The sequence below is a fragment of the Haliaeetus leucocephalus genome, unplaced genomic scaffold (genome assembly GCF_000737465.1).
Source record: "Haliaeetus leucocephalus isolate CR32 unplaced genomic scaffold, Haliaeetus_leucocephalus-4.0 Scaffold136, whole genome shotgun sequence".
Classification (NCBI taxonomy): domain Eukaryota; kingdom Metazoa; phylum Chordata; class Aves; order Accipitriformes; family Accipitridae; genus Haliaeetus; species Haliaeetus leucocephalus.
The window spans coordinates 2,131,071-2,155,625 of NW_010972572.1; the positions used below are offsets into that span (position 1 = coordinate 2,131,071).

The 24,555-nt window shown below is 44.3% G+C and overlaps 1 protein-coding gene across 1 annotated transcript in view; it reads right to left on the minus strand.

Moving 5' to 3' along the window:
- The window catches only part of LOC104843146 (S-adenosyl-L-methionine-dependent tRNA 4-demethylwyosine synthase-like), a 107,917-nt gene that overhangs the window by 20,415 nt on the left and 62,947 nt on the right, over positions 1 to 24,555 (minus strand). The window contains exon 13 of the mRNA XM_010585918.1: positions 6,984 to 7,094. Coding sequence (XP_010584220.1) covers positions 6,984 to 7,094 — 111 coding nt within the window. The remainder of the gene's footprint in view (positions 1 to 6,983; positions 7,095 to 24,555) is intronic.

The window sequence follows — 24,555 nt, forward strand, 5'->3', positions numbered from 1 at the left end:
CAGCCAGTGACCTGCTTTGTTATGACCCACTCCTACCCTGCCTCAGTTTCCCCAGCTGCAAAACACAGTACATAGTGCTAGCCCTTCTTCTCCTGCAAGCAAGCACGCAGAGCCATGGGCAGAAATTTATTATTACAGACTGTTAGTTGAGCACAGCAGCACTGGGCCATCACACACAACCAGTCTCTATATGCTCTTTATTTTCTTCAGCTTCCCTTGGTCATATCTAAAACTCTCACAAGCCTAATGCAATTTCCAAGCCCTGTGCTTCCTACTTACTTTGGATACTAACCTTTATTGAAACACAGAAAATAGCTGAGAACAACTCATTTTAGCTTGGATTTTCATCAGGCTTACATTTGCACCCAAGCCCAGTGCTGGACTGCAAAAATTCCTCCTCAATTTCAGAAATGTATTTGTATCAAACCACAGGCTTGGACTAAAGATGGACTTTTCAATGAAATTGTGTGGCAGTGTCACCTGAAAATTCAAAATTTAGTCATTCACCTTTGTTTGCAGTGAAACTTGTTATTGAGTCTTACTATGTACTCACAGCATGAAAAAAACCACTGATGTCAAGGCGAACTCCTCAGACACATCTATTAGTAACTTGTAACCTTTAGCTGGATCAACAGAAATAACAAGCTGCGTCCCTGTCTCTGTCACCCACAGATGCTAATAAGGAAAGGAGCAGCTTTCACAGCAGAGGCTGCTCAGGACCCGCCTGGAGGTAGCTTTCCACAGCAGTCCAGGGCAACTGGGATTTATCCAGCAGTCATACACCTCGGGTGCCCAACCACCCTGCAGCTCTCCGGCATGACGGTGAGGTGGTGCAGCCCTAGGAACAGCCCCGGGCAGCCCTGCCACTGCCTACCCGGTCACCTTGGACCATCCATGCCTCGTGTCTTGTCCTTGGACCCAGGACTCACAGTTGAGAGGACATTAAGTGGTCGGTGCTTTTTTTTCAGGCATGGAAATTATACATTGTTTGGATTTATTTCATAGTAGGCACTAGGACAGGAGATTTTTTTTACCTTCACCTTCTCTTCATCTAAATGTAGACTGGAATGGTAGCAAGACTCCGAATAGCTTTTTGACAAGTGGGGGCAATTGCCTCTGCTGCATGCAATTAAAAACTCATTAAAGCAAAGCTCATTTTCCTCATTATTTTAAGCACTTATATAATCTTTACTGTTAAAATGACAAGACTGAGTAGACTGGGACAGATACTTCCCTCTGGTCTTTCTTTTCAGACATTTACTTGGTCATTTTAATTCTGTACCAAAGCCTCAGATACCAAGAGCAGGAGCTGCAGTCCCAGAATATCGACCTTAGCTCCACCAGACACCAAGCCCATCCACCAATACGAGCTCAGCGCAAGCATGCTGCACTGGAGCTGCAGAAAAATCATCAGGGACAAGCGCCTTCAAGTAGCTGAAAACCGATTTCATGAAGGCTTGAGGAAATTGTGTGCAGTGCCATGACTCTCATCTCTGCTCTGCCCAAGTCCTGCCCTCAGACAACACCATGATATGAACAGCCCTCAAACAAAGGACAAGCCAGGCTTTTTTTTTTTTTTTTTCTTTTCCCCTTAAATTAAAACAGATGGAGAGAAGCAGCAAGGCTCTGCTCAGGCAGGCAGCAAAGGCTGCAAGATGAAGCTCCACTTTAGCAAATACAGACCGCTTCCCTAGGGATGTCATTTCACCCACAGCTCTGACCAGAGCAACCGGATCTCCCACACCATTGCAGAAGTAGCTCTGAAATCAAAAGCAAGGTTGAGCACTTGACGTGCACGCCTGAGCACCTGATGTACACACTTGCATACGCACAACCTTAAAGCTATTGACAGTGCAGAGAGGATGCGTGGACACAGCCACAATTAAACACGCAAGTGTGCCCAGCTGCTCCGTGATCTGTCTGCAACAACCAAAGGTCCAGACCGGGTTTCTGTGCGCTTATTTGGCCTTACTCTAACATGACCCTGCAGCACACTCCACTCACACATCTGAATGAGCTCTTTACGACCCATTTACATTTCATTTAAAAATCCTTTTGCCCCTTTACTTTAAGAAGGAATATAAATGGCAAAATACTGCATGTCAACACAAGCCTCTGGCTGTTACAACAAAAAGAGGGTAACATTGCAAAAAGATGAGTTGCACGTTCTAGATCTTAAATATAACGATCAACTTTGCACGGCTATGACAATGACATTATGGCATTAAAACAGACTAAGGCAATAAATAAAATTGATGCGTATTTAATAACCACATGACTGATTCTTCCTTTACTTGGGTTTTACACAAGGGTAATCAAGGCTAATTTCTATTGGTTTAAATAAGAGAATAGGGTCCCACAGAGTTACACCGCTGTAAGATACTCATGTAAATGAGAACAAGTATTAAGCCCTGCAAGAATCTAAATCTCTATCCACTCCACTCCATGAGCCTCTCTGGAGCAACAGTGGATTAGCTACATTCATTTTAAATGAACGTCATTTATCTCAAGTATTTAAGCAGGAAATCCCACTGAGATGAGCCTTATTTTCTGGAAGATGCTTTGCAGTATCTTGTAATATTTTTTTGTTTATTTTCTTTGAGCAGGACCTGGCCTTTGCCTTTTTAACCTATCACACTGGGGTTTTGGAAAAAAAAAAAAGCTAAGCCTTATCCACATGCCAAACAGGTTCTTCAATATGCTTCATCCTCAAAGGAACACAAGAAATTACTTTTAATAAAAAGTACCAAGCCTTTTGGGGAAAATTCCCAGGTCACAAACACTGTGTGAACACCACAACTGCCGGGGCTGGACTAAAGGCCAGTTACACACTGGCAGGAGTTTTTGTCCAAGTGCAGATCAATACATAGAACACATGAAAGGGAATACCGACAGCAATAATGAGTGTTAAATTTGAACACACCTCAACCCTACCTGTCTTCCTTTGGGTCAGAATTTAACTCCTGACTTTATGCACTATTGCATCAAGCATCACTTTGAATGCTGTGGGATTATACCTATGTGATCACTCTGCTTACATTCACTTTGCCTGCACAATTGCAAACTCACAGGCTTTGCGGGGGTACCCCTCTTCTGCTCTTCTCCTTTGCTGAGAAGGAGATCTACTCACCTTTTACTCCAGAGCAGTCAAACATCACAGGGACAGAGACCCCGGCTTTTTGCTTCACCCCACAGGTGTACAGGCAGAAGCAACAAAGCACCTTGAAGCATTCTCAACCCCAGTTTGCTCAACAGCACAGCTGAGATGCCTCTGAAACCACTGCAGCAGCCATCTGCACCAGTGATCCTGCCATAAGAGAAGGCAGATCTCATGGGTAGGGCATTGGACAAGAGCTTTGCAAGCCAGGATTAAAGATGATCAGATGAAAACAAGTTGCCTGCAGAGCACACAGCTAAATACAAAGGAGGCTAACCTACTAATTTATAGTCAGGCCAGTCCACAGGGTAAGGGTCTGAGTGCAGGCACAGCAGCAACACGAACATCTCCAGCAGGGCAGGGGGCACACCACCCCACCAGCAATCAATCAACACTTCAGAGAAGGACAGCCAAGTAAAGAAGCCATCCTTAAGATAACATCCCCTCTGTCAGCCTCTCTGGTTGGTACTTGGCTGGACTCTCTCACTACCCCACAGTAACACAACTCATTGTTCATCAGCTACTCCAAAACGTGTGACTTACTCCCTCTGGTCAAGAAAAGGGAAAAAGTGGTTCCATGCTTGAGGTGAGAAACTATGTAATCCCCTCCCATTTCAAAGTCACAGAGACTGTGCAGCAAGAAGACAAAGCCTTTGCACCTCCCTACCAAGCCAAATCTTCTGCGCTTTAGAAATGCCGCTGTTTAGCGGGAACTGGCAGAAGAAACTATGTGAAACAAATAAGGCCACTGACTTGGGCTAATACTATATTTAGTGTGAGCTACTTCCCCTCTGTAGAGCACCAAGCGCCCACCTTTTGGAACATTACTCTTGCTCCAAAGAGGCAAGGAAGAAAGGCAACTGTGTTAAAAAAATCCTTGCTCTCACATAACAACATCCCATATAAAAATCTGCAAGCAAGACCTTTCGTCCAACTTGGGGTCTATTTAAACACAACCCATTGTCAAGAAACCCCCCCGCTCCAGGGAAGCCATCACAAAATTTTGTGACTTTTAAAAGGGATGGAGATGCCATTTAAACCCCAAATGTTGTGCCAGGACAGAGTTGCACCATTTGTTTCAGACATTGATACCAGTTCAGCTCCCAGTGCAAATGGGTACTGCCAGCAACACTGCTCATGATGGCATGCTTCATACTTCAAATATATGAACCCTACTTTCCTGTCCTCAAATTAAGATAACAGGACAGCACAGCTCTATTTAAAAGCTCAATTAAATGGAAAAAAATTGAGACTATTTCAGAGCCTGCTGGTGAACGAGGTGGAGCAGCACCCTGACAATTCATTTCTGCTGCTGAAGCTGAAAAGGAATTAGTGTGTTTTCTTGTACTCAGCTCCTCGCTTCTGTCTTGTGGGGCTTAGCTGCTGTCAGACTTGCTCTATGGTTTTGAGAGCTTTGGAAAATCATCCTCCCTCCACTAGACCGGAAAAAAAGAGCAAACTGTGTAAGACTTTTTTGGATTTAGAGTATACAGATCACAATGAAGTTGTGAAATGCTGTACTGTGATTTTTAATGACAGCTGTAACCAGGGAAGGGAAGACGTTCCTCATTGCTCCCAGCCTAAGTACAGCAACTAGGGGAGACAAGGGAGAGACATGCTGCATCCTTTGAAAAGGCTTAAACCTGAGTCTCTCTGTGTCCCTGAGTACTGCCCTTGGGATTAGAAAGACAAGAGGCTTTCCACATGCCAACTACAGACTGCTTTTGTGGTCACAGTATAGGCATAATGCTAAACCATTCACAGAAGAAGAAACTGAGGCATAAGATGTTTTGTCCCTTAGCTTGAAGGCACTGTGATCTGACAAGGATCAGCACCCTGGTAGTCACTTCTGTCCTCCAGTACTTGCAGAACTTCACTTATCTGCTGGAATATTTCTGAAAAAATTACATTTAGATCAAAGCATCCCACTTGCAAATTTAATTAAGTAACATTAAACAGCATACACCTTTAAAAAAAAAAAAAAAACCAACAAAACCAGCCTGCAAAATTATACTCTTATCAGTCCATGAAAAGACCCAAACCCACCCAATCAGGTGGCCATCAGGTGCCAGGTGCACCCCTCTGCCTTCCTTGTCCTGCAACCCCTCTGAACACCCTTTGCAGCTGGTGTTGGCAGGTACACGAGTGATGCTGAACCCCCAGCTACACTACCATGCTATGTGGTTTTGGGGAATGTCATGTAGCCCCTCTCTGCATCAGTTCATACTTTGGCAAACATGGTGAAGGGCTTAATACATAACCCCTCCTCGGAGAAAGTCCTCGCTGGTTGAGATCTGACAAGCACTGTGAAGTACTTGGAGTGCAGAGGTGACATTTTTGATTGAAGTAGTGAGGGCAGGAGCCTGTCCCAGCTGGAATAGTGTCAGGAGTACATTTATGACCACCTTGAGAATACCTCTGACCACTTCTTCTCGCTTACTTCCCTGGCAGTTCAAGGCATGATTTTGCCAGGGAAAAGCCACTGAGGGAGCTGAGCTCCACACTGCTGGGAAACCGTGACTGCAAGGCTGAATCCTTCCCCAGGCAAAGTGAACAGCAGCCCTCCGCCTTGGAGGAGACAGATGTTTGCCCTGGAGAGCACTCAGAAACATTGATTAACTTACACCTGATTCATTTTACTAATTAAAGTCACTACACATGACAGAGCAGTCTAAGTAGCATGTACACCAACAGCCTCATACTCCACGCTGGCGTGCACACTCATCTCTGCCCTGCCTCACATGCTGGAAGAAAGGATCTTGTACAACCAGGCTACAGTAAGAGAGTCAGGAGATGCAAGATGGGAAGGGCCCCATAGGAACACTCCTCCTGCTAGGTTTTACCTGAAGAATATAAAGCAGTCCGATACACATTGTAAAACTGAGGCTTTTTCCCCAAACCATACTCAAAATCTTATTTTGTATTAAGCTATCAATGTCAGCAGCACATTCAGAGAGAAAGAGACCTCTCAATACCAATGATATCAAAACCTTTGGGTTTTATTTCATAAGGAAATTGCAGCAAACTCCAGGCTTTTTCTTCAAAGCAGCAGTAAATAAAGGTTAAAAAAACGGAAAGAGAGAAAGAAAAGAGAAAAGAGAAAGGAAAGGGAAAGTCCAGGAGTAATAGAGTTACAAAAATACAGACCTGAGGTAAATGTGCTGGTCTGCAGGGGAGTTGCTGGATGAAAATGCTGATAGTGATTCTTTACAGAATACTTTGTAATGTGTCTTTTTTTACATTCTCTATATACTAAATTGATTAACCCCAAGAAAAAGCACTTCCTGTCCTGCTGTATCTCACATGTTCCTGTTAGTAGCTCTTCCAGTCCCAGAGGGTAGTATTTCCCTGTTTTGCACCACCAGACAAATAACACGTCAGTAAACCAGACATTATCACCTTTTCCCCTGGCAGAATTTGAGACCAGGATGGGAAGAATAATACCACAAACTACCAGCTTGTCCCAGAATATTTTGTTTAAAATGTTGGTTGCCGTAAAGAAAGAGTATCTATTTATCAGACTCTCCTTTCATGAGAAATATAAAAAAGACCAGACGCTTATGATTCTGTTGGGCAGAAATTGATGCTGGTTTATACAAAGCTTGTCTTGCATAACACTGAAGACTGCTCCAAATTCACACATAAGATATTAGAAACCTGGCAGCCTAACATTAAAAACAAGAGCTAAGGTCCTTAGTTCCTTATGCGTCACTGAAATCTTTGGAAGAATTGCATTTACTCGTATAAGTTTAAGACTGGGGGGAATGGGGAGGGGAAAAAAGTAAAATACTGACAGAAAAAAATAAAATAGCTCCGTGCAGCTCACCTTGACCTCGATGAAGTCTGGTTCACCGAGGGATATCAGATCAGCATAGGCTTTGAGTTCATCCACATTCCAAGCTTTCACCAGTGTTAGCCTATAAACAGTACGCTGTTGCTGAAATAAAGGAAAAATTACATTAGCAACACATTCTGACACAGGGAGGATGTTCCACCCTTGCACACAGCTTCAAATAGTTGGGGAAATTCATTCATTTATTCCAAGAACCCAGGGGCTAAACCAAACCAGACCCAAACCAGGAGCCACCTCACTTGTTCTTTCAAGAAAGGTACTCCACAGCATCTGTGAGCTGAGCCACCTTTTGCTGTACAAAGACTTACCTTCCCTCTATGTATCCCAGGCACTTTGTTTTTACAGGAGCTTTAACTCAATGGGAAAATAATCAGGAAGTTTATCTCTCTTTGATTTGCTTGCCCAGGCATAAAATCTCACCATTAGTTGCTATACAGATATTTTATTTCCTCCAGCTGGATTGTGTGGCATTGGTGACTCTTGGACAGGACGAACAAGAACAGAGACCATTGTCTGCCCCGTCCGTGAACATTTCCAGCACATCAGGTACAATATCGCAGAGAAAAGGCTTGCCTGTGATCAGTTACGCAGAACATTTTATTGGAAGCACAAAGCGACAATTAAAATCACAACCGGGCAACATTGCAAATACCCTGCTTATGACCTAGCCTTATAAAAAGTGTGGTGCAAGCCATTAGGAACAAACACAGGAGCTGCAGCGCTAATGGCTACAAGAGCGGCATCCACCCCTCATTACCCTCTGCAGCAGGGCAGCTGGATTTCTGCCTGGCAGCATCCCTGCATGGATCTGTCCTCTCCATCCCGCTCCTGAGCGCCACAGCTCCTCATCACACCAGTGCCTCTCCAAGATGCACAGACCCGACTTATTTCTGTGCACAGTGGCAGACAGCACTCTAAGAACGTCTTTCCTTGGCGTTATTCTGATTTTCCTCTCTAAGGGCTGCTCACCAAAGAAGTTACTGGTGACAAAAGGACTTCTACTATCACTATATGCACTTAGCCATGGAACAAATCCAGTCTCGCTGCTTACATCTGCTTGTTTCCATCATTCCCCTATCCTTCCTTTCATCTTCCACTAATGTTTTATTTCACTTATCTCTGGAATTTATTTATAGAGCAATCTTCCAGCAAAATTGTTTTTTGAATTAACCCATTTTCCTTCCTTGGCACACTGTAGACTGTAAAACATAACAAAAGTACCAGTTTAGCCAGAGAAAAAGAGCACTGTAACAAATCCATGGCAGCCCAAGACTCCACAGCTGGGGCCAGACTGTTTCCCAGGTCTGGGACTTCATAGCACAGCAAAGGTGGGAATCAAATTCTCCTGCTCCAGAAAGTCCAGGCTTAGACTCAGGTTAAGAGATTCTCCCCTACCTACTACCCATGACATGCCTGTGGCACGAGGTTACCTGAACTTCAGTGCCACATGTGGGAAGCATGCACACTATTTGCTTTATTATATTTTTTTCAACTCAGGATAAGCTAGTAAGGAGATCTGCTACCGAACTGAACTTTCCATCACTAAACCTCAGACGGTTTCCCACTGTGATACCTCTGACAGCATCCACTGGCCAGGGGCAAAGCAGGGACAGATCCCAGGACCCTGAGTCCCAGTCCAAGGCTATTAAAAAGTTCATGCTATTATCCCTCCCCAGATAAAACCAATACTTCCCACTACCAATCCCCAATCTAGCCATGTTTTAGTTCTTCAGAGCCTCTGACCTACATGCCATGAAGTAAATTTTGCCCTCTGTATAAAAATCAAAACATCACTTCCCTAAAACACATTGCCATGTTTTCCCACGGGGTGTGGGGGGGAAGTATTTTCTGCACCAGTTTGCTATGGACACATTCCAGATTATTTACTAGCAAATAACTAGAGGACAAACAAATAAAAACCAGGAGCATCTTCTTCCTCCCACTAACATCTGAACACAGGCAGGGGTAGGTCTTTAGGGTACATACATACAGAGAACTAAACCCAATGCAGGCAGAAATGTCCCAACGCACTTACTCACTCGCTACCTGTCATCTTGGGAACCTAAAGCACCAGGTAAACCTCCCAAAATTCTCCAGGGGACAAACATGAGCAAGGGTTTGATACCTACAAGGAGTCAGTGTCTTCAGAAAATAAAGGCACAGCTGCTTTTTGACAAAGTCTGTGGAGAGTAACTTTAAAGAATTATTGAGAGAATGATTATTGAAGGCCAATTATTACAAGAATTAAAATAGCTGGCCTCTACTTTACCCATAGCATATAAGCACATATTTAAAAACAAGAGACTCTTATGATTTGAATGGATTGGCAAAAGAAATGTTCAGGCCAAGAGACAACAGAAAAGTATGAAATCAACAGTTCATTACTAAAGAGAAAAACAATGAAGGAACTAATACATAAAATAAACGCATCATTTGCCATATAACAGGGAAAGAAGAAACCAGAGAGAAAACATCTAACAAGAAGAAAAACTCTAATACACACATGCCTGTCAATCGTCTGAAGTGATTAGATACCCAATTAATCGAGAAATGTCTCCCCAAAGGTCAGCTCACAGTGGTAAACAAATGCAGGCAGCTTCAAGGCAACAATAAATAAAAATTGCATTTTAATACCAGCCCCTACCAAAGACTGCTGATCCAGACTCAGTCATGAGACTGGGAGGTTGGGTCCTCGGTGCAATCATCAGAGTGGGGAGCCCCTCATGAAGTGAAGCCTTTAGGGGCATTTTTTTTTTTTTTTTTGGCAGGATGGTTTCATGCTAAAATTAAGAGTAAATTTCTGGACGCCTCTGTCAAGCATAGAAAATGTAGTTTGGCAATGAGCACACAGCAAGTGGGACAGCGCATCCTGTTAAATCCAGCATCATCGCCACTGCTGGCTGAATAGTCTGCAACAGTGGAGGATATAAAAAAGGAAAAAAAGAAAAGAAAATCTCAGCCTTAACACAGAGAAATAAAACACAGGAAATCCATTTGTGGGATGAAAGTCTTAGAAAATCTACTTGATCTTCAGACAGCAGATACTTGTTATTTGGGGAATTTGAACATAACATACAGATAATGGGAGGCTGGACCAGGCAGAAACTGGTCTCAAGTGCTGGAATTAAGGGTAATGAATAATATCAACAGACATATGGAAAGCTCCTACAGACTAATGAAAAATATTTAAACCTAGCCCAAATGTGAAATGGATCAACTAGAGCTTTGCATGTCACCTCTACTGAGCAGCAAGGGCAAAACCTTTAGGTAACTGAAGTGCTGGCAGTTCAGGGGGGCATTTGCCACCCTGAAAGACATATGTGTGACAAGTGTCATTTACAGTACTGCCACAATGCTTGAAACAAGCTTAGAAAAAGCCACCAAGTGCTCTCCCAAGGTTCAATTCCTTTATGAGATCTTCAAAAGGACAGAAAATGTTTTCTAGAGGCTGAAAGGACCACTCACAGCAATTAAAAAAAAAAAAATAAAAATCAGTAGCATCTTTGTTGGCAGCAAAACTTGTGGTCAACTGATTGGAGGGAGGTGACTCTGGCAGTGCCAAGCCGTGATTTCAGAGGATCACGCTGTGATTTTGGAGGGGCTACACTGGTTCACCCCTCTATCTCTGCTGGCAAATGAATGTGCCAAATGCACCCACACCCCATAGGAGACCATGCTGGAGGGGACTGCCCACACCTCATGTTTCTGGCCAAAATATAGTGGAAGCAATATGTTTTTTAAAAACCACCAAGTCTAGTTTATTAAAAATGCATGAAATCAGATTGCGAAGATTAACACAAACCAGTATTAATGCTGAAACAAATACATGCTTGGTTCTTACTTGCCAATCCTCAGGACTGCACTTACAGCCACCACCGGGACTTCTCTCCCTGGGACAGCTCCCCAGGAGGCAGCACAGAGGAAGATTTCTTGCTTGCTCTTATACATGTGGCTCAATCCTCTGCTGACGCAGAAGATGGGAGTCCCCCGGGGTTCATAAACATGGGACTGACAACTACGGAGCCCTGCCTCCTTCTGGGATCACAGGTACAGCCTCCAGCACTTGTCAACTTCTTTTATACATGCTTGGTTGTTTCCCAAGTGGTCCCTGCAATTGCCAGAGCAGATGGGGCAGGTTCAGGGAAGGCCACAAAACACTGACAGCAACTGGAAGAGCTGCCCTTCTTCCCAGTGGCTGCCACCAATACAAAGGGAGGGTGTGACATGAAAGCTGGTGTGAAGGCACATAGCCACCAACAGCTGCTTCTGGCTTGGAGCAGCAGGACATGCACTCAGGCAGACATGACCAAAACCCAACTGGACTGGCAAAAATACAAACATTTGCAAAAAAAAATCTTATGTTGGCAGAGTACATCCATGTGCAATGATAACCATCAAGCAGCCTGCCAGCCTTCCCTCCCCTTTCCTCTGGTGTCTGAAGTCCAGTCACTTGTCATCTTGCAGGCCAGGGTGAGTGGGGACACCCTCTGCCCAACATCTTGGTGCCTGCAACTTCTGGGACCATCTCACTTCTTCCCCCTATAATCTAAAAAGTGTTTTTTAGGGGCTAATTCCTAACCACTCTCCACGCTTTGTTCTTATAACTCTAACAGTTTGCTCTCTCTCCTACTTTGAAACTAGGCTGAAGCATGCAAACACTTTTTTGGGGGGCGGGAGGGGGAATTAATTTATTAATTTTACACTCATTCTGCAGAGGGACTAAACGTGAATGCCAAAAAACGGTTCGAAGCTCAGGACAACAGGTTGAACACAGGAGGAATGCTGTCAGAGCCAAGTAAATGCGATATTGCAAGAACAGTTTTGTGGAGAGGATGACACGTTACCAGTTTACTTTTATTACAATATTTTCTAGCGTACATGAAGTACAATGCTTCAGCGACTGTTTCTTCTTACAGCAATGAAGGCTTGCATGAAGGGAGGTATTTTTTTCTCCTCCCATTTAAATCTCCTTTTTAATACTGGCCATTATACATCCTAGATCATTTCAGTAAGTCCAACTTTAAAGTTCAAGTACTTCATAAAACTAAAACTGCTACAAGTGCATTAAAAGGGCTTTTCTGCCCATAGGGCAGCACTAACTGACAAGTAATAACCAGTCTGTGTGTATTATCTATCACTTCAATAACTGAACTATCACAAAAACTATATTAGCTTCTCACAACCAGTGGTGAAAGAAGTACGTGAAGAAACTAAAACACTGCCAAAGGGATACAGAAAAAAGGTAGAAAAATCAGAAATTAATATTACAACTGAAGAAACTTCTTTCCAGAAGGCAACATCTCTCAAGTGTTATCTGAGCAGAGAGAAAAGCCACTTTTAAAAAAGTGGTAGAGGGTACAGATCAAAATGACTAAGGGCCTAATACCACAAAATGTTATATACAAGTAATCCTTACAGACTGCCTTACAGACAAATACACAATCCTGTTTTATTAATGTATTATTTGTATTTGGTTGTACAATAGGGCCCCAGGAGATCCTCTTATAAGCACTGAAAAACAAGAAATAAGAGCTTAAGCCCTGAGAACTTGATGATCTAAACCATCAGGATATAAAACCAGACTGCGATGCTTTACTCCCTGCATCTCCAGGAAAAGCAACCATTATTTCACTTCAGACAGCCATCAGAATAACATTAACGGAAAAGTTAATATCCTAACAAGCCTTTTGAATGGGTGAAAGTCAAGGGTGTGGAATCACATCTATTTTACCCCAAAAAGCTCTTTATGTAGACAATCAGCCTTCCAGGAAGGGGCAGCTCTAGGCCCCTGCAGGACCACGCATGCCTATCAGGTGGCAAAGGAAAATAAGAGATGGAAAAGAAAACAAGAGGCTGCGCCCTTGTAAATAAATACCTGGTAGGGAGAGTAAAGTGGATGGAGCCAGACTCTTCCCAGCAATGCCCAGGGGAAAAGACAAGACACAATGGGCACAGGCTGAAGCACAGCAAATTGCATTTTTAAATGAAACTTCTACAGGGAAGGTGACTGAACACCAGAAGGGGTTGCCTGGAGAGGTTGAGGAGACTCCATGCTTGGAGATATTCAGCACTCAACCCACCAAGCTGATCCTGCTTTGAGCAGGAAGGTTGGACTAGACAACCTCCTCAACAGCTCCCATCCTGCCCATCTAAGAGTTGCAGATTTTTGTCAAGTGCCTTTCAGAAGGAGAACTGAGAGCAGTATGCAGACCATCTCCATGAGGAAGCATTACAAGCTGCAGCTGCTAGAGAACGTCCCCTTAGATCAGGTGAGCATCAGCGCAAACCAACAATTTGAGAGGGCAACAGACAGCGCACGCTGCACTCAAGCAGCCTAATTACAGCTGGAGTGGGAGCCCTACCACCCATCAGGTTATAATCAAAGGAGACTGAATAACCAGCAATTCAGACCTCCGTGAAGAACTGGGAGCAGAGAGAAGAGCAGTTGAGCACGCTGAAGCAAATCTATTCAAGGCTGGGGAAGCCAGAATAACTTTTCAAGTAATACTATGAAAAACATGGAGTTCATTAGAGCAGTTATATGGCACAATGCCTGCACAGCTGCATGGAAAGCAGGATGCGTCCTTGCTCCAACACAACCCTCTGCTCTGAGCACTGAGTACGCTCATCCAGCCCAGGCAATAGGACAGCACTCAGCAGTAATCTTCAGCCTTTTCCCGATTGAGACCACGGCTGAAGAGCATGCTTTACAAAGAGTTGATAGCAGAAACAGACTAACTGACTGTTAAAGGGTTGTTTTTTCAGTTGTGAACGCTCAAAAGCCAAGTGAAGCCTCTTTGGCTGCACTCCAGGCCCAACTGGTCTCCTCACAGGGCTGCAGAACATTGCACTGGGCTTCTCGAGGCTTCTGCTCCTATCTGCAGCTGAGCGGTGGAGGAGGAGTCATCTCACTTTCTGTCTCCGCAAGGCACACAACAAAAGCGTTGCATGGCTGCAGGTCACATCACATTCGCCATGCAGCTGGGAGGGCTAAGGATGGAGGAGTCTGGCCCTGCTCAAAATCTCAGCAGCCTCCCAAGAGGTTAAGTAGCATCATTGTTGAGTTCCTCCAGGCACCCAACACATGCTCCATGCCCCAGAAAGCAGCATCCCTACAGGACCACCCTTCTCTGCCAGGAAAGCCCCTCTCTGTTCCAAAGCTTAGAGGTCAGCAGTGCTTTTACTCTTGCCCTTGGTAAATCAGTTGACTCAGGAGGAGATGCTACTCTGACAGAGCACATCATCAGAACTGCAATAAGCACAGGTCACAACATATGCCAGAAGCACAAAGCCCACCCTTAAGAGCTGCCAGAATAGCACCGGGAAGGGCCTGTGCTGCTGCTTAAGGACAATTACCATCGGGTACTGCGAGTCCTTCACGTTAGGAGATGTTCCTTCAGGCCAGTGCACAGCACTCAAGGAGCAAAGGGACAATGTGTTTCTGTGATCCTGTGCAGTTCTGATGAACTTCTCCAACTCTCAACACACAACCTCAGGTATAAAAAGCAGTTAATGAGGTTCTTTTGCCCACACAGGAAACTAAGCATACGGGTAGAAACTGAGCAATTTGATACAAATACCCCTTGCCTTCCCAAACCCTTGCTCAGGTTATCATAGCAGCCTTCTCTAAAATATAGCACATGTGGTTTGTATGGGTTTGTATGTGATAGCTGGTCCATTAAAGGCACCTTAATAAAGAATATTGTTCAAGAAATATCTTAAAAGAAGGAAAACCACTGAGAACCACCTTGGCACATACCACACTATGACTTGTTCCCCCAAGTCTTTCAAGTTTACTCTTTGGAGGACACCTAAACCACATCAGTGTTGGCAACATGCCTCAAGAAACAGAGATATTGTGCTTTGTCTCTCATTGCATTCTGAAAACTATGTAGCAACTGTCACCCTTTTAATAATGAGGTCCCAAAAATACAAATCAACAGTGGCCAGTTCAGCCTTCTGTTCCCCAAACACCTGAGGACAAAGTAGACTTGAAGACTAAGGAATGAAGAACCAACCTGGGGAAAAGCAGTATTTGCCCTTTGGGCAACTCCTGCTAAATCTTTCCAAGCTACCCCAAACCCCCTTGAATTCCAGAACAGGGCACAGGGAAAAAACAAACAAACAAACAAACCCCCCAAAAACCCAAACCAACCTGAACAGGGCTAGGGAAGGATACTTACAATAAGAAAAGCCCTTCATTAAGTGGATCTGAGATCCTAGTCTCTCATTCAGCAGGCAAAAAGAGCAAAATCTTTGTCTCAAAGAGTGCCTCATGCCCTGGTCCCAGCAACAGCAATGCCCCACGGCCAGAGCTCAAAGTCATCATCAGGGCCAGCAGACAGGGATGTGGCTCTTCCTCTGTCCTCTGCAGGGTGGCCAAGACTCAGGTGAACCCACAGATGAGTCACCAGGCTGCTGCATCCTTGCACCCTTGCAGCAGCTCACATTGAAACACAACCCCAGGCACTGTGACCGCTCTGCAGCCCAGCTCAGAGAGCAGCAGGGTGACCCCCTCAGCTGCCCCAGCTACGCTGAGCCCAGTGCAAAGCCCAGCTCTCGGAGCAGCATGCAGCAGCACTGATGTTTCTGCCTGTTTCCAAGGTGGTTACATTTTCCTTTGAAACCATCCTAAAATTTTCCCAGTCCTATAACATTTGCAAATGAACGTTTTCTGTATGCGCATATTTTGCCAATGGCCAAATCTCAAAGCCAAACTGCTGAACACACCTCAGACCAAGACCCAGCCCACGAGGTGACAACTGCTCTCCTCCCAGCATCCGCTGGCCCAGAAGATGTTAATAAAGGATTCGCATGTCAGTTTGACAAAGTGCTCCCTTGTCGCTTCACTAACCAAGAGGGATTGGGGCTGCTTTTTTTTTTTATCATTTTTTAATTCCCTCCTCCTCAACATTCATCTTTTTGTAGATCAAATATAACTATTCTTCATAAAACATCCCAGGTCTAATCTCGGGAGGAAGAGGGAAGCGTGAACACATCAACTGTGCTGCAAAGAGCAGGTTGCTGGATTGATACGAGTTTGGCTGGGGCAGGGGAGCATCTCCCTTCTCCAGCTGGGGCAGGGAAGCAGTGGGAGCAGGACTGGAGAAGACTGGGACAAAGGGCAAAAACTAGACAAACCTCCTCCTCCTCCAAACCATGCACCGAGGTCCTACAAGACCCTTACCTTGGACTGTGTCACTTGAACTTGCTCTTTTGATAAAGCAGAGGAACAGCGCCCTACTGTTTGGAAGTAAACATAGCAAAACCCAGATTTTTATTTCAACTTGCTAGCTTAAAGTCAGATATTCTGAACACTCATAAATATCCCTTAGATATAGATAAAATAATTTTATTGTTTGAAAAATGACATTTCATTCACAGACTCCTCAACATAAATCCATATTTTTGCAGCTAATTAATCTCAAGTAACAAAACCAACATTGTCAATAGAAACACTGCATTGCTTAAATGGAAAAAGCACTCTTGGGGGAGAAGAAATTATGGTGCAGAATCTAAACAAAAATTGTTCTTTCACACAACTTCACAGATCCTTCACAGGTGTTAGATGATGAGCAGGAAGCCACTTCAAAAGTCAGCTTCTTAGTTTCATTAATATTTCTTATTCCTTTCAAGGAAAGGCTCAACTTGCAAACTGATTTCATGACACATTTTCAGAGTTTCCTAGCTGGCAAAGACCCACTCCGATCACGATACAAAGAGCCGAAAAACTGAAATACATGTGCAATCCCGCAGCCCAGCACAGCGCTGGCACTCTTGGTAGGCTCCTTGCTCTCACCCAACAGCAGTAGGTGAGCTGCCCTTTCCGAGTGACAGTCCCTGCGAAGGGAGAAGCCGTCCTCTCCAAAGACTCGATTTGGTTCCCTTGTTCGGGTTATGCAATGCCTTACTAAGTAAGCAAGTCCTGAATAAAGATATCAAAGCAATTTTCACACTTGGAAATTACTTGTCACAGGGATGTGATCAGAAGAAAACCCCTGCAGCCAAGTATCTATTCACTATATTCAATAACACGCATCTTTATGCATAAAACCCCACAAAGTACAAAAGACCCGAAACAGAGTAAAAGGAAATCTCAAATGCCAACACACGCCAAATTTCACAGCCTTCCAAACCCTTCCGGTTCAGCCTGGAGACACAGTGTGTGTAAGAGGACTGGAGATCACTTCTGCCTCTCCTGAATCCAGCACTGCTGAGCCTCCAAGCTCCCAGAAACTCTGCAGATGAGCTGTGGCACCCATCAGGAGAACATCATCAGGGAAAGACTCAGTGCCCTTGAAAGGATGGCAGATTAATCTAGTCTTTTGGCAACCAGGACCCTCCCCTTAAATAAAGGGCTCATCACTTCATCTGGACTCATCTACCACTACATGACCAGCCCTGAAAACAGGCACTGGAGAGATGACATCCTCCTAAAAGTCACATTGCAAACACCCGGAGCATTCTGCTGAGCAGATTTGCAGAGCAGAAGAGGTTTCTTCCCTTCAAAGATTAACTCGGCACAGAGCACAAAAGTTTTCAGCTTCCTTTCTTCAGGCTAATACAGTCATTAAAGCAAAAAACCTGAACAGGTTATGCTGCGTAGGTATCTACTAAAAACATACATTGTTCAAGCATTTGCTATTAATACACCAGTTTAAAGCAAGCTAAAGCTTTGTCTTCATTGCTAAAAAAGGTGCATATTACCATAGGATAATTAACACATTAGCTACTCTGCTGTAAAACCAGAGCAAAGCTCAGAACTTTGATTTTACTGCTAGGGAAGTGAGAGCGCTCAACCCCAGCATTTACCTGCACATCAGCACCAAAGCCCTCGGTCTTTGCCCAGGATCTTACAGCATGACAGTTGCCCCTATGTCATCCCCAGGACGCAGGAGAAAACCAACCTTGTCACCACCACCCTCTTTTTGGGCCCTGCACCAGCTCCAGCACAACATTCAAGTTCTAACGCCAAAGAAACTAGGATGTTGTTAAAAAAACAACCTCAAACTTCAAAAAAACCAAACCACAAACCTGGTACTATCTTTTCATGCAAAACCGATTCCTGCTCTTTGAGAGAGAATTAGGTAACAAAACCAATTATAAGGTGCACACGTCCAAATGATGAGGGACTGATCCCACATCTCATCTTGACATCTGGACCCCAAGTCAGTCCCCTTAGACAAAGGCCAAAGAGCAAAGCAGACTGAATTCTTTCAGTTTTAATATACTTCTGTAAGAAACAAAAGTGTCTCTATCAAATATTATTATTATTCTTATAAGGTGCCAAGTCTGAAAGCCCTACAAAACTTCTTATTCTTCTAGAGCCTTGAAAATAAGATGAAAAAGTCTCATGAATAATAATTACAAAACCAGGAAAGTTGGACTTTCTGTTTGCACCATTTTTTTTAAAAGACAGAAATCAGTCAACATAACTGTTCTTGTCTCATACAAAAATCAGTGTGTATTGACCAGCTTTGAAATTCTGCCTCAAAATAAAAAGAAAATCCTGGAGTGAGACAAGCACATGAACACTAATTCCCAAGCCAGAATTTTAAACCAAAAAAGGCTCTCAGCCTGTGAGCAGTCCTGTTGATGTACAAAGCATAAGAATAAATGAACCAGACTGGAAATCAAGGAGAAAATAAATCAAATATGATTATCTTACCTTCCTAAACCAGCATCCTAAGTCACATTCCCCTCCACAATCATTCTGCCTGTACTCGCCACCTATTACTTGTAATCTACTTTATTGCTTCACACTTCAGTAGAAATTAACAGTTTACTTAGTTAAAAATCTCTAGAAATAAAACAAAGTATAGCAACAACTTTGTTCTGAGACCTAAAAATGTTAAGTAAATCCAGAACCATGACTGCTCCTTATCCATTTTCCATGGACTTGTTTTCAATACACTTACTCTTGTAAATCAGCACCAACAATATTCCAGTGATTATTTATATCCTTTCAATATTTCTAGGGCAGTTTCACAGAATTATCATGTAAAATTTATGCCAAGGGAAAAAAGTCCAACGCAAGGTAACTTAAAATAGAAGAATAGCATTAAAACAGATCATATCAAATCATCAGAAAAAAAACACTTCAAGTTTGCTGTTAAACAGACCACACAGCCTGACAATATTTCATTTCCTGGGGAAATAGAGTATGTTTAACACCAAACAGCCAGAAAAAAGCATTAGCACAAGCCTGAGTAGCACTCCCACTGAGCCCTGTGCCAAAGAATCATCACAACCAAAGACAGGCTCAAATCTGAGCAGAAAGTGAACTTGTGAAACTAAAAAGCCCTTTCACCACGATAAAAGCCTTCAGCAACACTCCAAGTCTGTGTCCAGGTCCCACTGACTTTGAAGGGACTTAAACCAGAAGCTTGACAGGGGATGCTCTTGAAGGCTCCCAAATATAGGTGAGATCAGGACCTTTTCCACACAGGCATCTTCCAATTAAGCGTGGCAGCAGTCCCGTGGGTTGGAGCAGCAGCTGCCGCAGCAGCGGAGACCTGCCACACAGGCACCAACTGACAAGCACTTTGTCCAGCTCCAGCTGCTGCTCTTCAACACAAAGTGAGGACAAACCCAGGAGCTCGGCCAGCAGCTGACCTGCTCAGCCACCTTGGCTCCATCCCATCTGCAAAACTGTCCCTTTGCCAAAGGGGTGCAAAATCCAGGAGAATCACTGACTTGCTTTGATCCGACCATAAAAACGATTTCTCTTCAAGCTGAATAGGCACCTCTACTTTCGTCTGGGCCAGCACTTTGCATACAAGGTCACAGGATGGGGCAGATGTACTTTTGTCTGGTCACATGTGGGAAAGAGAAGAGGCATTCAGAGCCAGTCTTGGGATGAAGAAGAGCTGAAACCACCGTCTGGGACTTCCCACAGCCTCCTTTTGTTTCACATTCCCCAAAATGTCCCAGCTCCACACTGTTACGTCCCTCTAGCTCCATGACCTGATGCCTCCAGCTTGGCTGCTTGGCCAAAGATGAGGGTAACCTGTGGTACCTGGCGCAGTGGTCCTGGAGAGGCTCCATTTCAAACATGTCACTTAATAGTGCACAGTTGTAACCCCAGCAGTGCAAGGAAGTCAAGAAAAGGACAACGTTAAGAACAAACTACAGAAAGGGAGGGAAGCCCCAAAGAGGGCAACAAGGAGGAAAGTTTGCCTCAAACAATAACGTGCAAAGTATCTCAACACACAGATTGGGAAACTTAAAGAAAAAACTTGAACAGCATTCTTATGTGCAGAAAAAGAAAGTGAGGGATAAGAGCAGTTTAAAAACAGAGCCCAGCTTTAGCCAAATGCTTCTGGCTAAAGAATGAACTGAACGTTCACCAAAGTCACTTTGGATGCAACGGAGGAACCCTGTTTCCCCCACATCAGCTGCCAGGTGTTCACTATTTTTACGCCATCCCAGCAGTTATCTATACATACAGCCAAAGACTTGGATGCTTCCTTACAGACCTCTGTAGCTGGAAATCTCAGCCAGGAAAACAACATCCCACTGAAATTTTGCATGGCTCTAAAAGAATATTCCTCAAAATCAGTGCTTTTTCCTCAGCAATGGAGGAAACAGGACAGAAGAATAAACTGCATTTTAAAATAATCCTGTAATAATGGTGGTTTAAGTGAGCAATTGCAGTTTAATGAAAAATGAAGAGGCAACACGTCTGTAAGGTAAAAAGACAATCCATGATTTGACAACATGTCAGCACCTTCATGGGTATAACTCACAGACAGCAGCAGCCAGCGATGCAGACACAACGGATGCGTGACTAATGGCACGGCACACAAGCTCGACTGAAGCCTGGGAAGGGGCTATTGTACTTAAGAGAATAAACTGACACTCATTATCTTGGGAAACAACAAACCAGCAATGCAACTTCAAGAGTCAAATGATGAAGGCAGAGATTGATCTGCTATAAAAACATAATTACCTCGTTAAAAATCACTCTTGCAGTCTGCGAAGCAAAGGATTTATAATATTTTTCTTCTGGGTTTTGTCCAAATCATCTAAAAATAGAACTGAAAGCCCCACCACGATTTGCTGAAAATCCTGCCGTTTTATTTAACAAAGAACAACATAAACAAGGAGTCTGAAATAAATTTCTTTCTTATTGATTAAGCAATCCTTGCAAGCCTACTGCTCTTGTAAAGCCCTAACTCAGGAGTTAGGCTCTAAAGTAATGAACATTATGGAAAGGTAAATAAGCTTTAAGCATTTTAACTGCCCATCCTATTAAATAGTTGAGCTTCAGCTTGAGCTGGGGACTGAGAGCACTCCTGCACAGTGCGGGGGCATAGCAAGACATGCCAGGAGGTGACACGCGGAGAGGGGACATTCTCCACCTGAGCATGCACAGGAACAATGCTCCACACAGGCAGGCTTGTAAAAGCAGCACCTGGATGATGCTCTGCAATGCACTTGGGGTCTGGAGATCAATCCTGCTGCAAAACAGCTCTTTGCCAGACAGCAGTTGCTGTTACCCCCCTCCAAACACTTCTCACTAGCACTACCTAAGTGTTCAGATGCAGCACTGGGAGTCTTTCAGCAGGTCCCGCAGGCTCTGTATCTCGCTCTTCGTTTTGAGCAGTTACCCTCTGAGCTTCAGCCTTGAGGAGCTGGACTCCTTTCAGTTCCCACTGGTTTACAGGATTACTCCCTACAGATACAATCTAGGAAAATTTGTAGAGCATCACCACTTCAGAGCAGGCAGCAGTACTTGAACTCCTCAGCCCTTGCCCCATCACTTCCATCTGCTGAGAAAGTTTCCTCTCCTGGCTACCCCAGTCTCACAGCCAGGTCAGCATCATGGAGCACCATCTGGAGGGACTGTGGCCTGGCAGCCCCCAAGGCAAGAATCACTTCTGCTTGTAAAGAAACTGCCACTACCCTTCTGTGCAGCACTCCGGTCCCCTTGCAGCGACACAAAGATATATCCAGCAATCCACTGCAATCTCTCCTATCTCGACATGATGAAAACCACTTTCACATGTCCCAGGACCACTAGGTGACCATCACAGACTGCACCCCTGATCCAGACTGCTTATACCTACTAGGGGGGACATCCCTGTGTACGCCAGCTCCAAGGGGGACAGTCACAGGCAAAGTTAATCTCTTCGCAGTCCCACTCCTGTGTGTGATGTGCTCTCAAGTGCAGAAACATGAGCATGAAGTAACTGGGCATCTCCAAAAGCTACCAGATGGGATGCTCTTGAAGCATCACACAGAACATTAGAGCTCTCACTTGCCACCACGCAGCATCCTGCTTTCCCCACGTCACTCAAAGTGTGGTACTGCTCCATCAGATTCATAAGTCGGTTCCCCACAGACAACTGCAACAGAAGCAATGCATGAAAATGGACTCTTCAGAGCAGAATCAGAGGGATTTGCTCAATGCAACAGAGGCTGAGTGAAGCAGGAAAGAGAATTAACCTCTTAACACAAATTGTAGAAATAATCCAAAGTCATGGCAAAAACCAGGGCTAGTGTCAGGGTCTAAATGCCAGGCCTCCTTCCTGCAGAGCACCTGGGAAGCAGCCAGCTTCACAAACCTTCCTGAATGCAAATATCGGGTGTGAGGCACCGTGCATTACTATTGATGAGCACCGTCTCCTCACCTAGTTTCACTGAGGCGTATGTTCAACTGTCAAATTACATTACAGTTGTGGAAGGTGGGTATCTGCCTCTCTGGCAGCCTGAACAAAAATGGCAACTTTCTGTTTGGTCAGCTGCCGGCATGGCCAGAGCCTTTGGCAGGAAGGCTGCCTAGCAAATGCTGGACGAAGAAGATAGCTATGCTATGCAGTCTTTACCTTCTGTAAAGGAGTGAGTCCAATCTGTAACACAGTAATCAAATCTTGCACATTTCAAAGGTATCCATGAGCTTGATATATGGATTTAAAAATTATGTTGCTTCTTAAAAAAAAAAAAAATCACAACAAAGGGTTTAACAAAGTCCTAAGTGTCTCTGGATGCACAGTGCAACTTCTACTCCTGCTTGAGGATCCTGCCTTGGGGGGGTACATGTTTGACATTACCTGAAACCCCGACATCTGGAATTAAAGCATTCTTTTAGAGACCCAGTCTCTACAGAAAGCCTTCAGATCCTCCTACTTTCACAGAAAGTTGGACTCTTCTGAAGAGCCCTACAGGGAGATAAGGCTCATCAGGATTGTTAAGCAAATATCAACACAAAACCAGAATGAAATAAATGCAATGAGGCAGACACACATTTTTATAGGTCTGTAAACTGCTGCATTAGCACTATGGATCATCAACTCTCCAGTTTCAGGGCTCACCACCACCTATACTATGCTCCCCTGTTTTCAGAGCTAAGCAGTTAGAGGAGATCATTTACAGTGCATCTAATATCAGTTCCTCCACCAAACAGATTTATGAGCAGCCAAGTGCTCTTCTGGGATAACAAGAAAGGGAGATCCCCAAATTAGTCAGCACGATAATTGCACCCGACTATTGCACTTAGAAATGGCTGAACAAGTTTGACAGAAGCCAAGCTCACCCGTCACAAAGGCCTTAATTGTGTAAAAAATGAAAAATAAATCACCTTTGATTTGCCAGTCTGCTTTGACCTTTTGTCACTGTTACTAATTACCAGCTTTCCGTATTCAAGTACGTACAAGACAATAAACTCCACAAATTTATATGAGAGATGCTCCAGCAATTTAGCAGCTTCAGAGGAGACTCTGAATCCATGTGTTGTAGTTCCTGCATTTCTTACATTGGCAAATCTAACAGCAGTTTCATCCAAGGAAAAAATGCAGGACTTGGCTCTCAAGCACACAACTTGCAAGTCAACACGGCTCCAGATGGGTTACTTCAGCAGCTATGGAAATGCGGTGGGGCACATGGTTTGGGAGGTCACAGACCACCTCACTGACCACAGCTATCATTTACAGCCACCAGCAAGTGTCCAAAGTTACAGTTACCCAACTCACACCACCAGCTCACTTTGGATTTTTAGGGGCAGAGAGCCATACAAAGGAACCAGGCCAAGGCACAAACATCTACATGCAACAAGGAAAAAAGCACTTCTTTGCATGAGCTGGTTTATTGCTAAAAGTTGATCTGACGAAGTATAGGGTCAGATTCAGCTCTTGCTGGCGCTCAGGTAACCCAAAGAAGGTGAAATGGGAGCTGAGGAAGAAGATTACTGACAAGCAGAGCACTGAAGACACGACCATTCCCTGAGCTCTATTGCCACCTACCTGCTGCAGGATCCTCCCCTAAAGGAGAACCAGGGGAAGAGACCAAGTGCTCCTCAGCTGTTTCAGTCCCAAACCAACTAAATTTGGTCAAATCACCTTCAGCAGCAGTTTGAGCCAAGCACACTGATCTCACCCTGAAACCGGAGAGCCTTCCCAGAGCCCACTCCACCAGATGACATGCAGCACTGAACAGCCCTGGGGCACCAAGTCCATGTGTCACTCCAGCTATTCTGCAAGCCTGGACCCAGCAGCCCAGCCTCTGTCATCCGAACATACCTGCACTACTCAGTCCATCATAGCTA